Raw genomic sequence first — 16,784 nt, 5'->3', positions numbered from 1 at the left:
AAAACCTCCCGTTTTTAAGCCAGCTTATAAGAAAATTGGAGTACGTTTTCAATTGTTCAAAGCATACTCAAAGATGAATTTCAAAAATTTCTAAAGCCATTTTAACACTCAAATCTCTAGCTTATCAAACCGCAATCTTTAAAAGAAAGCGCACCTTTTCAAGTAGTTATTTACTTCTTGAAATGCAAATTTGTAAGAAGAATTCATTTTCTCCACCCTCAAAAAACATGAAGGGCTTTCAAAAGCTGATTTACCTTCTCATTTATACCAGGTAATGCAGTATATTTGCATAAAACAGTCAAAACTTTCTTTTTGTAATGTAATAGGTAGCTAACTATGTAACCCCTGCCGTTTTAAAAGACAGTCCCCTCGTTAGGAAACCGTTCAAAGTGACAATTTCAGTAACTCAGCATCTCTTTCTGGATAATTAGATGTATTATGAATATGCAGATTTCACACAGCTGATTGGCTCAAATGTATCCCATTCCTCAAGAACATCATCTTTCCTACAAACAACTGTATTACCAAAGGCAGGCTGTCATCCAAACTTGTATTAAACATTCATCTGCAAAGCTCAAATACAGATCACACCAGAAGAACTACCTTTGCCCAGCCTTCCTGAAGGTACAGGTCATGGATGACTATTTTACTGCTGGTACTGTCACCTGTATACATAGGACTTTCTTGCAGCGGATCTTCACAAAATCTTTTGGGGGAACAGGGGTGGAGATTTCATGCCACCTACATTATCACAGAAAGTAAGTTAAATAACATAACAATAGCACCATCCAGTGGCAGTATCTTCCCTTTGAGATATTCATCACTCATAACACTTAGCAAGAAGCCATTGAAGGAACTGCAAAACAGGTAAGTAGGGCACTTCCACTTCTAATCACACTTTTTTGAGCAGCCAGCATCCCAAGAATAAAGAGATCTTGGTAGGAAATGCAGTACTAGCAAAGAGTTTAAAAAGAGAAACTGCGCCTACAAATAACTGGGGAAAAAATACTGAACAAAGTAACAAATATAAGACTGTGCAACTTGTAAACATTGCAATATCTGTAATTCGAGTTTATTCCAATACTGAAACTTTCTAACATATTCACTGAAAGTTGAAAATATTTTTACCTGAACTGGGCTGCTTCTTAGGGTTTTATAGGCAGAAAATTATTCAGTGTCTTCTCTGTATATACTTTAATTTTAAAGACCCAAAAGACAACCCTGGCCATTTCCACTAAAAAATATATTTCAACAACTGTACCCTGTATACTTTACACCAGCTTGTTCCTCCCTCTAGTTTTTTTATTCATATTAATTTAAGATTTTCCCTTCTATTCACTCGTTTGATGTCCTATTTCCTCAGAAAAACAAGTATTTTATATTTTCAGCACCAGAGTGGTAACCTTTACTCATGGTAAGCACCTGTGGCAGAGACAAAAGAAAACCCATAAAACAATAAAGAGGAAAAAGGCTGTTGTACACTAACTGCCAACTGCAATAATCAGAACAACAGAAATACTGGTTTTAAAGACATTTGCAGGGTGTTTTGCTCAGAGTAGGCAGTAAATAAACAGTCACAAAGTTTAATAGTTCACTGTTCAACCCTTGACAGAGGCACATCCTTTCAGCTTTATTCCCATAAAACATATCAAACATTAACACATGTGTGTGGAAAACGATGATGGAATGATTTTCTCTTCGTTGTGAAATGGGATATTCACACTGCAAAATTTTAACAAAGCCGGTGCTTGTTTCTAAACATTCTCATAGCTGCTGCTGAAATTCTAACACAAATTTTTTTTCTTAGAATTCAAGAAATCTGTGCAGAATTTCTTGAATTCACAGATAGGAATTGGTAGGCTTATTCACTGATGCATACAGACTGATATATCACTGCTGCTGAGTGCTAGAAAGGTTAGCTCAAGAGATCACCTACTTTTAGAAAACTTCTTTAAGTGGGTTCAGAGGTTTTCATAAAATGTGTAAGATAACTTGTCACTGCAGCATAAAATCACACTAGTAACTGCTGGATGAAGATACTGTTTAAATACTCAATTTCAAATTAAAGCATCCAACATATTTTTCCACTAATACCAGATTTCCCAAGATCTTTTTTTCCCATCTACTGGAAGACTGTGATTCTGCCTTCCTATCTTTGACAGTCCAATACTGGACCTGCACACACCCCGCAGAACTAAATCAAGGACAAGCAAGATAGGAGAACGTATGTGTATTCAAGGGTTTTACACAGATATTAGACATAAGTAACTGAAATTAAGTAATGCCATTATATTGTCACTGTCTGTAGCTCTCTTGTTATTCCCCTTAAAGCAGAAGCAGTGACATCAGTTAAAGAGACAAGATCAGGCCAGGACTGACACACTGGGTGCAGGGTGGTTCAGATGCTTAACTGGCACAGGGAGTTGATGTCCATCACCTCCCACACAGCCCTGCAGTCGCATGTATAATGTCTGCGTGTTTCAGCTGCTCAGCAGAGACACTGGCATCTGCAGCTGCAACTGCACCAGCTGACTCATGTGACCAGAAGGTACCACTGAATCCCTTGCAGCAGCTGCACTCCATCTGTGATCACTGGTTTGGGGACAGAAGCTGCAGTGTGTGTCACTTGCTGTTCCCACTTCTTGTAAACAAGGTCATCTGATCATACAGCCACCACAGCATCAGGGCAGGAGACCCCCTTCCGAACAAGCAGATGGCTCCATCGTTCAGGCACACAGCTTCTGAACGTGCAGCAATTTTCCCATGCAGTTTAGAGCCAGCCACATTCCCTGTCTGCTTTGGCCACAAATCCATAAAATTACAATCTTATCTGGTACAAAGCTTCAGGAATAAATCAGTTTAGATGTCTGAGAGACGATTACACAATACAATGATTATTGAGCTATATAAGTATGTAGATTAGATGATACTTCCTGGCAAGTCTTCAATGTTACCCATGAGCAGTAAGAAAGCAAAACAAACTTATCTCCCTGTAAATGCAGAACTGCACATCCATACTGGACACATACACTTAAGACTACTAGTCAGGGGCATCCAGATGTCCTGATTAAATCATCGGTCCACTTCCGGTGACCTCTTCCATCACACTACTAAAATGGCTGAAGTCTCAGTATTTTCCTCACACTACCAGGCTTCTCTGTCTGCTCCATGTTTTTACCTGTAGGGGTGCATGGGTGCACAGCAAAAATCCACGCTCACATTCTCTTGGCACACAGCCTTGTCCTACACTGGCTCCCCTGCTTAGAACCACTGCCTTTTTACCCCATGGCAGTTCCTATGCATTCTGTAATCCACACAACTCCTTCTTCACATTGCTAAGGGCAATAGTTCTCTGTTCCATCCTGCAAGCAAACTTTTCAGTGGGAAGGAAGCAGCACACCATCACAAGTTATGCAGTAAGATTGTGCTGTCTCCACATGACATCTTACTATTTCCAAAGACCCTTAGAGGAGGCTAGACAAATACCTGCCAGGAATTACAAAGATGCATCTCTATCTGGGTTGGGGCATTGAAACAAAATGATCTCTTGAGGTCTCTTTCTACAGTTCTACTGAAAAAAAGGCAATTAATGGGTAGCTACTAAATTATTTTCACACAAGCCATTTAATCTGCTCTGATAGACGACCACCTTTAAAACAGCAGAATTCACTATTCTGAGCACTAATTGGTACTCTTGGGGCTAAGTATAACACAGAAAAGACTGAATGGGCAATAGAGACTTATCTATTCTCTCAGTTGCTAACAAATGATACAGCTTATTTTATGTTTTATTTGTGGTGCTTACATCTCTAAATGAGGATACTTTTAGAGCCAAATTAGCAAAGAGAGTGATATGGCATTAACTGCTTTGGAAACAGAATATCTGATGTGATTCCACCATTTTGACAATTGGCTAACAAGCAGGACATCGGTGGAAATTCTCTGGAAAGTCAGCTAAAGAGTTTTACTAGAAGAAAGACTTCAAATGAGAAAACTGAAGTCCCAGAACAGGAAGAATTTATACCATGTTATTCTTTGTACTCAAATGTCAGAAAACAGGACTATGCTACAATAAAGCTCACAACCTGATTATTTAGGAAAAATGCTGGCATTATATTCTGACTAAGTGTCTCATGGAATTATGAAGAAAAAAATACACAATAAGTATACATGGTTTATTGATTTAAACAGAGCAGGCAAACACAAGTGCCACCAAGAAATAAGTCCTATTCTTAAAATACTAACAGTTCGCAAAAGCCTGAAGCTTTTCAAAAATCAAATGAAAGGCATCTACATTCAAAAATTCAGTTATAGTGTATCTTCTACTACAGTAATTTTTTTCACTAAAACGCAAACATATTGGAAGTTTAAATTCTCCATTTACTCTCAGGAGTATCAAAGAAAAATAACTAAAAAGTAAAAAATTAATATTTTTATTCTTTTTGACATTGGCCAGCTTTTAGATTATCATACCAACTGACCATACCGATAACATAACCATACATGTTAAAAACCAGAACAAAACCAAAACTGAGTTTAGAGAAGAGATGATCCCACTCTTATTCTGGGTTTTGCAATTTCATCTAACCAGTTAACACAGCAATCTGAAGATGAAAGATGTTTGTGGTCTGCATTACAGAAACAATCCACACAAACCCCCACCTTGTTCAGGTGCATCCCATCTCAAGCTCTAACTGCATGCACATGAAATACACATTTCTTACCTCGACTGGTTTTAAAGAGCCTCAAAGAAAGCAGTAAGCCCCCTCTCCTCAAGCTTTAAAGTGTTTAAGCAAAAAGATAACAGTGCACTGTCAAGTCCTTTCAAGTAGTTAAAAGCTTGAGACATTTTACGCCTTTTACAACCGGTTTCAAAGACTGCCAGCACGGCGGCCGCCGGTCCCGCTCGGCCGGGGGCACAGCCGGCGCTGCCCGCGCCCTTCACACTGCGCCTCCACCCCACCGCTTTGATGGGGCGTCAGTAAAACCACAACGAAACCGGAATGAACACACCAGCTCCCAACAGAGGAGCGTCTGAAGGCTCTCCCTCACACACCGTAAGGCAATAAAATCAGTGTAATTCCATAAAACGGTTGGGTGGGTATTAGCTTTTATTCTGATTCTGGTGCTATGTCTAAGGGACTGTGAGCAAAATGCATGTAAGAAATACAGTAAAAGACTGATATAAAAAACACATGTTAAATTCTCACTCTGTTTCAGAATATGCAGTTCTTGCCATGTAACTTGCAGCTTCAAGTTAAATAATTACTCTCAAAATCATCCCACAGCCATCTTTAATACATACTCTTCCTAAGAGACATTAACAATGTATCTTCTAGGCTATTAAAAGGTCACATTAATATTTTCTAAATTTTAGGAAAATCTCAAGTTTAGGCCTACAGTGCAAAACACAAAAAATTAATACTCTCAAGACAGATCTTGTCCAATTCTAAACTTTGCAATAAAGATGCAGAAACCTTAGCTAAAAAGCAGCAATGCCAGGAAATTTTGCATGTTCTATAGCACAAGACTACATATTATTCTAAGAGTGCACCCCATTTTCTACTGGAAAGAAACCACTACAGTGGTAGAAATAATGCAGCAGTATGGGGAAAAAAAACAATCTGCATATTCAAAACTCAGTCTTCAAATACATCTGTCATTGCACACAGTCCTGTCACTACTGCATTAGCACCACACTTCATCAATACCAGGAGTCAGTGCAGTTGAAACATTAACACCATTTTTTAACGTGTTGTAAAAATAAAAGAAGTGCCAAGAAAAGTCATGAGAGGAGTCTCCTCCTTCTGGACAATCATGTCCTCCTGACTGCCCGCACTGCACTTACTGGGAATAACCCCAGGAGGGTGCAGCCATCCTGTGCTGTCTGTGAAGCCTTTGCGATGAGCGCTGGGTAAGAGGCAAGCTCGGGCGTTTTACAGGAGTTCAGACCACTTGAGCCTTCCCAGTCTGAGAGTTCAGCTGAGGCCTGTGGGTTCTGTGCTCAGTCTGTGCAGGAGGGTGAGCTCAGAACAGGCAAGCAAAAAGAAAAACCTTATTTCCTTGCTTTAAAGCATGTATGTTTAGTACACCATGAGGAACAGTAATCACTGTCAGGAATACTATCAGGAAGAAAAACCGAATAACCCAGCCTCATTAGCTCACTATACAGAAGAGCCAAATAGGTGGTCCATGTCAGTCCACCGATTCCTGCACAAATTGTCAAAGTCAGAAATCATTATGAAAGATCAGTTTAAGTCAATAACCAGCACTGTCAGAGTTCCTGTTACTGACGAAATTTGAGCTGGAAATACCATTTGTAATATTACAAAATATCTTTCTCTTGAAGGATCTTTTGATACCTCTTCTGTACCACCTTTATGATATGGCGGTGGTAATCAAAGCAGATGAGAGAAGACAACCTCTACTCAAGGTAAGAGAAGAAAAATGAATATATGAGATTAAGAACAAGACTACAGAAGAACAGTGAATTTGACACCAGGAACTTTTAAGCAAATAAAATGTCAATCCTTTAGCAGCTGTTTTTGCACCTCATATGTCACAAAGTATTTTGGATTCTCCACTGGCTTTCATATCCATCCTTCTCTTTCCCCTCCAGCACTCCTCCTTCCCACTACCATGGAAGTGTCTCACACAACAGTCTCAGATAAGCACCTCAGGCTACAAAACCAAGCTCCCCAGAGGAACATAAGCCTTGTTCTTAACTGCCAGCCATAGCTATTATCAGAAGTTTTCTTCTATTTTACATCAAATAAGCACTGTGCCATACAATAATGAATTGATACTGATTTCCAGGAGCTGTTTAACAATAGAGACTATTCTAATAGAGCCTTTAAAGCCACATAGCAAAGTTGGGCTTTAATGTACTATACACACAAAGGAACATGAATAGACGCAGGAGGCTCAAATAAAACACTGTACTGACACATAAGCACAGTTTAAAAATACTGATGTAATCTGCTTACCACTCTGTACAAGTATTGTGCAGATTACTTATTTAACATCTCCAACAGCAGGATGCAAAATGAAATCATACACTAAAACTAATTTAAATTTTTTGATTTTAAATTTAAGCATATGTAAAGAGTGCTCCATGAAAGAAGTAAAAAATATTTCTGCTATAACTTAGAAGCTTAACTTCTAGAAATTTTATGCAGGACTGCCTGTTACTGAGAATTTCATGAGCTGATTTCTATACTGCTAATTTACATTGGTGCTGTAATTCAAAATAATTGCATGAAGGGTGGACAGGCAGAAAAATAAAGGAAAAAATACACAGGGAAGAATCGTTAATAGAAATTCTGTAGCTAACCATAAATAATTCTTTTTGTACAGCTGACCGACGCTTTTATGCATGTGTGTATATATCACACAGAAGTGATAAAACAATTCTGGGGAAATCAAACTGCAATTTAAAGTAGTTTCTACAGAGGGAGCCAACAACTCAAGGAACTAGATTAAGAAAACATTCCAGATCAGCACAGAGTTCTTCCCAACCCTCAAGATAATTCCTTACATTTACAAATTTCTCAAATATCCACAGCACATTATCCAGATTGTTACTCTACAGAATTCCCAAGTACTTAATGGAAGTTTAATTAAAGAAGTGCATAATTGCACATCATGGAACAATCAGAGTCAATATAGAGAATTTTATTTGCTTTAGGAGAAAGTGGCAATTTAAGAGACTAGTCATTCTTAATCACTATTTATTGGTTAAAAAGAGAAGCTTAAGAGTTTCCTCTGCAAAAATTCTAAAAATATTTGATTTTGTAAAAACAAGTATCAATTGCACAGTAGAGATTTTTATTGAAAACACTACACCAGGAAACAGGTCAATATGATACTTGATCTAAAAAAAAGTGACAAAGAAATCTAAAATAAAGCTGTGTAAAGGTGGGAGCTGGCAACTTTTTTCATAAATCTGGGCACCTTGTTATAACTGCCATAACAGTTTTCCACATTAATTCATTGCCAAATCATATTTCATAATATATATTAATCCACTCAAGTGTAATTACAAGTGAAGTGGATTATATCAAGTGACTCAACAGCTGTGACAGGTTCATATATCACCTCACCCATACAAATCACCTATACTGTCAGCATATATTAAGACCAACAAAAGTCCTAAAGCTTCCTATTTCTGATATTTTTAACTCTCTTCTCCTGCTTCCACAAACAATTTTCTACCCTCTTTTTTAGCTTTAGGGGGAAAGAGGACAGACAAAAACCAAAGGTATGTCAGAGAGACTTAAGCCCCAGAGACAAACGCTAAAGCCAACACTCGGGAAGGATTTCTGCGAGTGCTCCCGAAGATAAACTGCCCCCTCTAGTGGCACAGAACACTCGGCTGTCTCCAAAGGCGTTACACGGACAGTGCATCCCTTTGGTGACACGGAATTCCCGCCTCTCTCCCTGCAAGCTGAACCATCAATGGCACACGCTTGCACTCTAATTGTGCTTGGGGTCGAGTCCTAAGCACTGTGATAGACAGTGATAGACACGGGGTAGCCCCCACCCCCAAACTGCCCTTCAACATTCCTGCGACATGGCTCTAATCCTTTGGACATCCCCTAGCTCTCTAACATACCCAGACCACTTCCAAATCCCTACTGTAGGTTTCTCTACCTTTTCCCAAGCATCAGAGGCCCCCTGTAATTCCCAAAAATCCCTATTATGGCTCCAAGATTGACCCTTCCACTTAAATATCTATCTATCTTGCCTAAGCAAAACCAGAAAATACACACACACTACCTACTGCCAGATGTTACAGTTAATCAAAACTCCATCAGTCATCCAAACAAACGTCCTCAAATCTAAGAGTCCTTCTTCTCTCCCTTGTTCAGTTTCACTACGAAAGATCGTGAGTATGCAGGTGAGAATGAAACTCCCCTCAGCTAAATGAATCCCTCTCAGCTAGCTTGCAGCAGAGCAACACATCTGCTGTCTCCCTTCCGACCAACACATCAAAAACTGACTGAAGAGAAAGCAAGCTGGTATTTATTTTCTTCCTCACTTCTTGGTCTTCATCTCTGAAAAAAGAAAGCTTGCAAAATCAGAAACACAATGTAGATGCCATATTTCTTAGTATCTCCTTCAACTAACTTTCAGAAGTGTCCCATCACAGCCAAAACTGTTTAAACAAAACAGTTTATAAAACTGTTTAACCAGCAGTCAGTCAAAGCTGCACTAAACCAAGTGTTCTGAAGCATTGCTTACAGACTCAGTGGTACTACTGAATTCCAAACAATGTTTTAGAAACGCACAATGACTATATTTTAGTCACCTATATTCATACAAGCTAGTAAAGCTATCAAAACCTGTCTAACAGCCCCTAGTTTAGTAAAAGAAAATGTTTGTAAGAAATCCCAACTCCTCTGTCAACACTTATTCCACACAGTGAAGACGCATTCTGTATTAAAATATTCCTACTTTAATATCAAGACAACTTAGATCACACCCCATTGTTTGCTGCACCTAGCCTCAACTTATTCTCCCAAAGATATTTTGATATGGAAACATAGTAAAAAAAAAAAAAAAATTAAAAAAAAAATCAGCCTAGGCAACAGCATATACAAGTCTATACTTGGCTAATATGACCTTCAGTTAAAGCCATTCAGTCCAGTTCTGAGAATTAAAAGTAGAAACAACTCTTGTAAAAGGCCCATACAAAGGGTCAGGAGAAATCTTTGTCTCAGAGTTGGTTGGTTTTTTCTTTATTGTTCTCATAAGGAGAAAAAATACATGCAACATTAAGGCCTCACCAACCTTACTACATCCAAGTTTCCCTAGCAGTCCTGCAGGACTCAAGAGTTGAGGGCGGATTAGCTGTTTCAGGGAAGGTGGGAAACATCTGCAGGACACCATGTGTCCTTCCCCTGTAAAACACCAGTGCAAACTGAAGACACCACTGTGCCCCCACCTTTGTTGTTCCCACTGCAGAACAGCAGACTCAGCACTAAAAACAAGTGTGTGGCTCATCTGATTCCCTACAACATGGGCATGGCTTGGCTTGGTCACTAGTGCTGATGGCTTTAACTCATCTGCTAATTTGACAAGCAGGCTGACCTCTGGGACAGTACTCTCCACCCTCCATGAAGTACATTCAGAAGCTGATCCGGGGAGGGAAGGAATAGATATTTCCAGCTGAACTCTGAAAAGAATGCATATATGCACAAACTTAACAGCTTTACTGCTAATAAATTCCTGTTAGAGAAAAGAAGCATACACAAAATGAAAAGACAAATTTAGAAGGCTGCTACAGTTGAAGTGAATTGAAAGCAGGGGAAGAAAAGGTGATCTTTCATACCTTAGCACTTAAAATAGAAGTTAAGCATGATGCCATGCCTGTAAACCAACGCCAGTCTTAGTGGCTGTACTTATCTCTCCAGATAACTAAGACTCAAGGACTAAAGGATCAAGCCAAGTCAGGGTAGCAGGCTCAGTTACTTTTGGAGATAAGGAATTCATTACTGAACAAAATTTACATTTTTATGAACAACAGCTATACAGAAGTATCTCTTAGAAATTGAAGGGCATGTGACAAGTCAGATAAATCACCATGATGGATTTTCGATGAAGAATGCCAAAAGAAGTCTTCTTTACCACTAGGGAAGACAATATAAAAGCTGCTGACATTTCAAAGACTGAAAGATAAATCATTTTAGGTGGAAGGATTTTGTCACTGAACAGTAACATGTAGAGACCAACTTTGCATTTGACTTAAAAACACTATGAGAGGGTCAGGAGAATACCTTAATTATATGGGCACTGTACCTGAGAATAAGTTCATAACCACATCAGTAACCGTTACCCTAGTGGTAAGTTGTCTTGCATGTTTCCTAGAACTGGCATTTCTTTTAAATATGAAAGTCTGCTTAAACATTAGAAAAGGTTATCTAAGTATCTGACAACTCATGTAAAAGTTAAAGCAGAGAATTTAGCTTGAAGGACTCAAAGTGCTCCGAAGTTCAACAATGTGCAATCTGTTGTGTCCACATGGTCCAAGGAGAAGAGTACACAGCAACAGAAAAGTTCCAAAGGTCTCTCCTGAAAACAACGTGACACTGACCTACAGGAGTTTTTCCCTGGTCAAGTATCCAGTGACATTCAAGATGACAAGATCAGTGGCAAAAGCATGTTCAACCTCTTTCATTATACTCAACAACATATAAATCATCTCAGTAGCTAATGCAGTGTGTACAACAAAACACCAAGGAAAGGTTTCTGTTGCAGCTGATCCATGTAATCCTTCAGATTTACTGAATTTTTTGTATTAATCAAAATTTAATAAAGAACTACTTTAATAAAATTAGCTCAACCTTCCATTTAAGAAGTGACTATGCTGTAAACATATCAATTACAAACATGCAATTAACTAATATGCAATACACCTAAAAATAAAAAGCTGAAAGATGACTTATCTACTTCAAATGAAACATCTCACATCAAAAGGCTCAGTTTAATCAGTATCTGTTGAATAAATAAAGCTTGTGTACACAGTACAACTGGTACTGTCCAAAATACATACTGCATAGGATTTACCTTATCTTTAACCCTTCTGCATGCTAGTACTTCTAACAGTTCCAGCTCACAGCATCCAAATTGGTTAATGGGTTAATGACAGCTGTCCATAAGTCTTGTATCATTAGAGAGTGTGCTCTGCATAAAACCAATCTTATCTACTCAAAGGCAATTGCTGTTGCCTTTTGCCTGGAGCTCAAGAGTTTTAACGTCACAGGTACATTACCATGATGTACTGACTTCACTTCAATGTCTTTTTCCACACTTAGAAAGAACATGGGACATTTGGTGAGTAATTCAATCACTAAGGCTCTCAGAAAAAAAAAAATATCTTTTTCCAGAGGAATTAAATCCTTGTAACCAGAATACATTTTTACTGCTTGAAATCTGTGACCATACTAAAAACATCCAAACTTTTAACATGGGAAAACTTGACAGCTATAGATGTGAATCCACCTGAAAATGCATCTTACACAAGGATAAACTGCACAAGTCTTTCAGTTATACCATGAAATAATGCTAATGTAATAATGGAAACACACATGCACAAAAGCCTAAAGTTTAAAATAGTAAGGAAAAAAAAGGGGTGTTCTTTTTATATCTAAGCATGCAGATGAACACAAAATGGACCAAATTCCCCACCATCTCTACACTGAAAACAAGAAAAGTTAAAGTAATCCTACAGATCTCTTATCTAATTTAGAAATTAACACAGGCATTAAGGATGAACACTTAAATGGGGTATTTAAATTGCGCTAGTACCAATTGCAGGTAATAAGAATAACAAAAAAGAATTTTTAAAATAAATTAATGAAAAAAGATTTTTAAATCTCTTTTTGCAATAACGAGTCTTCAGACCAACTTTGCACTTTACAGCAGACAGTACTAAAGAGCAAAAGCTAACATTTTTGTTTCAGGTATTTAACAATGAGACATGTATATACATTAAAAAGTTTATAGGTAACATGCATGTATATCACCACATAAAAGCTTACAGTTCTTTGTGCTTGTCCTCTGCCAAAATTTGGTCATTTGGCTTCAGCCCATACCTTGGGAGGAAAAAAAAGAAAAAAGACAAAGCAGTTATTCACATGTGAATATGGCCATAAAATGCAGGTTTATAGTTTCAAATTATTGAACTATGCATTGTCAATTCAGATACCTCAGTTATTGCAAAGACAACCACAAAACTTTCTAAAAAGTTATTATGCGTTTATCAAAGTAAACTTAACATCACACAAAATTTTGCTTTATATTGTGGCTTCAAAGTCTTCCGGATGCTTTGGCTGACTATCTACCAAAAATCACTGCACTTCATACTGTGAACCATACCTCAATCTTATATTTTGAATCTGACAAAACATGAAAGGGAGGATTACAAACAACAGAAACACTAAACGTGGCTGCAGTGTTTCTCCCTGTACAAATAAAACTACTAAAATAAATCCCAAAATAATTCTATAGAAAAAATATACTTTAGCAACAAGCTATTTAGGAAAACTGCAGTCCATACAAGCAACTTCTGATAAAAGTGAGTGCTTGAGAGAAAGAAACCTTCTTTGCTAGCTTAACCTAATAGTTGATTTAACAGAATAGGTTGCCAACCCTGCCTGATCAGAGGGAAAAAAAGAATGCAGTCTCTGCCAGGACAGCCTACTGCCAGCCATGCTGCAGCCTGCACTGTCACTCACTGTGGAAAACCTTTAAGGAGCGACCTCACTTTTGTTCCACCTCACAGCAAAATCTTCTGACATCTCAAAATAAATTGCTGTAGTATTCTGTGGGGTTTGGTTTTTTCTCTTGGATTTGGTGGGCTTTTTGGTTGAGTGGTTTGTAAGACAGTCATTCATAATGTAAGCAGCTAGAAGTCAAGTGTCCATCGGACAGCTCTGCAAACAGCTATCTGCTCACACTGCAGAAGGTGCCCACTGTCCCTTTGTCGGCTGTTTTTGTTCCTTGCTCTAGACAACTGCAGAACTACGAGTTATTCCTCCTGAGGAAAGATTCTGGTCATTGACAACTACACCCAAGCTATCTTGCAAAATGATTTTTGTCTATAACAAATAGGCAAAATATTCTCTTCTTCCTTACAGCATTTTCCAATGATACTCTTTGGAACTCGTATTTTCAGCGTCCATTGAAAATGCAAACACCAATGCTGGACACATTGTCAAGCTCGTAAGTGCTCTCGCTGCATTCAGCTACACAAGACACTGATTGACTGATTTTTATTGTTTAAACACGCAGGGACTGCCCCAGGTTATTTGCTACAGTATCATGCTGACTTAAACCATTTATCCACTTTGCTACTAAATCCTTAGCGTAGACACTCCTGATCAGGATACAGTGCTGTTCATCCACATTCTCCTCCTAAGTGCAGGGCTCACGTTTGACTCAGGGTAAGCAGGGTTTCCTGTACAGATTCAGGTCACTTCTTTTAATTGCCCAATCTTCTTCATACTTTACCATCCTGTCTGTCTTTAAGACACCAATTTTTACTGTTACAATCTCACATTTAGTTCACATTTAATGTTGTCTGTAGTCAACAGTATCAGGCTCTTTTTCTTACATACAAAAGTGCCTAGCGCAATACCAGTCTCTTCATAATGCTGCTACACCTCCCCAATATCTCCATTTGTCATGTCTTAATAAGCATTTCGCTGATAGCAAATACTCTGTATCACAGAAAATGCAAGGAATTGCCAGGAAGTTCTAAAAGGAACATCTTTCATAAATGAAAGGAAACTATCTCTTCTTATGAAACTTACAAGTTGGCTTAAAAACGAATCAGGTCTTTGTCCAAAGGATTTATCTGTCATAGACAGATGCACTAATATGCAATCCATTTTACAAATGGAGATCATTTTGCCCATTAACAAATATACCCACAGAAAGTCACACACTTTCTTCACTAAAAATTCAGCTGTGTGCTTTTCCTCTAGCAGTAGTCAGACTACTTTGGCTTCAACTAAATACAATTTTCTCTGCTGAGAAATAAAATCTATCTTTGAGCTTTTCAAAACTTCCAGAACCCTTGTTACTACACTTTTTTTTTTTTTTTTTTTTTTAAACCACAGTTTTACCCCCACAGTTATTTAGAGAGGAAAAAACCCAAACAAATAAAACCTGTCACTACTTATTCAGCCTAATAAGTCAGATACTACGGAAATCATGTAGCATATGGGAAATGCTGCCCAACAGAGATGTGATTTTGGGCTATGTTACTGGCATACCACAGAGGGGCTGGGAGGGACACAGTTGCTACCCCTAAGGTTTGCAGAATGGCTCTTTTGGTGAATCTCAGCTTACACGATCTTTTTTACCACCACCTCCTTTTACTATGACAACAGTTTTTTAAAAATATTCTTCCTTGATCCCTAAAGACATTGCTTTGGTAACAAGTTGTCAAAGACAACTTCCCACAAAGGAACATGCTTGTGGAGTTCAAACTTTTATGAGTACTTTATGCATTAAGATGTATATTATATTTCATACACAGCTGCTGAACTACTTAATTCATTTAAATGTGCAATTAGCACAGTGACCAGCTTACATACTATTTTCCCAACATGTGCTTCATAGGCAAGATTGGTAAGCATCAGTTGGGTCTTTGTAACTGATGAAGGTTAGATTTGTCAGAATTTCTCTAAAAAAACATGTAGGAGCTAAAAATACTAAGTGCAAAACTGAGTGAAGCTAAAGATAAGCAGTCAAAAAATTTAAAATAAGAACATCTTTGAGTGTTTACACTCAAAGCAACCAGAAAAACAAACTGTGTATATATTATAGATTTAATTGCCTGATATTAAATAAGTGAGTAGAAGAGAAGCATATATGCTATGGAAGTATGCAAAGGAATGATCACAACTTCATTTTTTTCTACTCTGAAATTCGAAGTTCAACACATCCTAGAATACAAAATAATTATTCTTCTTTTTAACTATGCAGTTGCAAATTGTGATAGTTTCAAAATGTTAACAGTCTCTTCAGCACTGCTTGAGGTCCTATTTTTAAAAAGGCAGCTTAAGAGTAAAAACATGCAAAAGGGTTCACAGCCAGACTGTAGACGTGTCAAAAGACGCTGCAGTACCTTACAAAAATGATACATTTAAGGCCTTTGATTTGTCCTTCACAAACAGTTTATCTATTGGAAGAGCAGGCCGTGCTCCAGACAGCCGTTCAGAACGGCAGCTGTCCACGCGGCCGGGCAGCAAAGGGCTGGCCGCAGCAATTCCCACAGCGCGCAGCAGCTCCCCAGCCGGGCACGGGCTGTGCAGCTGCCGGTGCCGACACACAGCCGGCCCTGGGCACCACAGCTGCCGCCCTCTGACAGCCCCACACGGCGCTGCGCCCCGGCAAAGCTCCTGCTGACACCGCTGCTGCCCCAAAATCAGCTCCTTAGGGAGTCTCTTAAGCCATAGCAGCGCGTTTAACCTGTCATTGTACCACGGTCACTCTGATATACCCTATTCTAACCGAAGGTTAAGTGTCCTAGCTGCAGGTGGGTGCTAACAGAAATTAGAATTCTATCATCCATATCTAATGGCAGTTTAAATTGTAAGTTTTACAGTGCTATACATTAGCTTTTCCAGGGTCAAGATAATTCTTTCAGACAGTCTTCTTTCTGACCTTACAAAAAGAAATGTTTACACATTGAACTTACCAGGACAAATGAGCAATCTCATGCGCCTGTATTTCATCAAGAAACAAAGGCTCAACTAATTACAAATTCGCAACTTTAGAAATCTCAAATATTTTTCCTCTCCACAAGCCTGGAAAAAAAACTAACTGATCCAGACTAAAACATTATTGTAGGCATTCTGAGGACATGGTATTTGGGAATCAGATGGTATTGAGGAAATTTGTCCCAAGTACATCTGAATATACTCTACGAAAGAAAAGCCAAGGCCACTTGTAAGAGATCTATTCCAACAACTAGTGTACAACTCTCACCAATAAATTCTATTTGGTTACAGTGGTAAGAAAAGGTGGTATATTCTTTGCTTCTTCATGTACATGACTTGCCTAGCATTCACCTGCGAGTTTATCATCTCAATTTCAATTTCTGCAGAAATGTATAATTTTTATTATATGCTTGTTCTTCATTTCTTAAGCATACCAGAAGTTCCAAGTCCAACTTCTACAATGCATTTTAAAGATCCTTCTAAAATAGTAATCCTACAACTCCAGGATTCTTTATTTCCCAGTTCCTAATACAAGACAGAATGAAAATTCTT

General features: G+C 38.3%; 1 protein-coding gene across 2 annotated transcripts in view; it reads right to left on the bottom strand.

The window, feature by feature from the left end:
• The window catches only part of ADK (adenosine kinase), a 273,346-nt gene that overhangs the window by 226,451 nt on the left and 30,111 nt on the right, over positions 1-16,784 (bottom strand). For both annotated transcript variants that reach the window (XM_066324073.1, XM_066324072.1), the window contains exon 3: positions 12,543-12,596. In XM_066324073.1, coding sequence (XP_066180170.1) covers positions 12,543-12,596 — 54 coding nt within the window. The remainder of the gene's footprint in view (positions 1-12,542; positions 12,597-16,784) is intronic.

Source organism: Sylvia atricapilla, chromosome 8, assembly GCF_009819655.1.
Source record: "Sylvia atricapilla isolate bSylAtr1 chromosome 8, bSylAtr1.pri, whole genome shotgun sequence".
Taxonomy (NCBI): Eukaryota; Metazoa; Chordata; class Aves; order Passeriformes; family Sylviidae; genus Sylvia; species Sylvia atricapilla.
The sequence above is the reverse complement of the archived record's forward strand: the minus strand, read 5'-3'. Positions and strand labels throughout refer to the sequence as shown.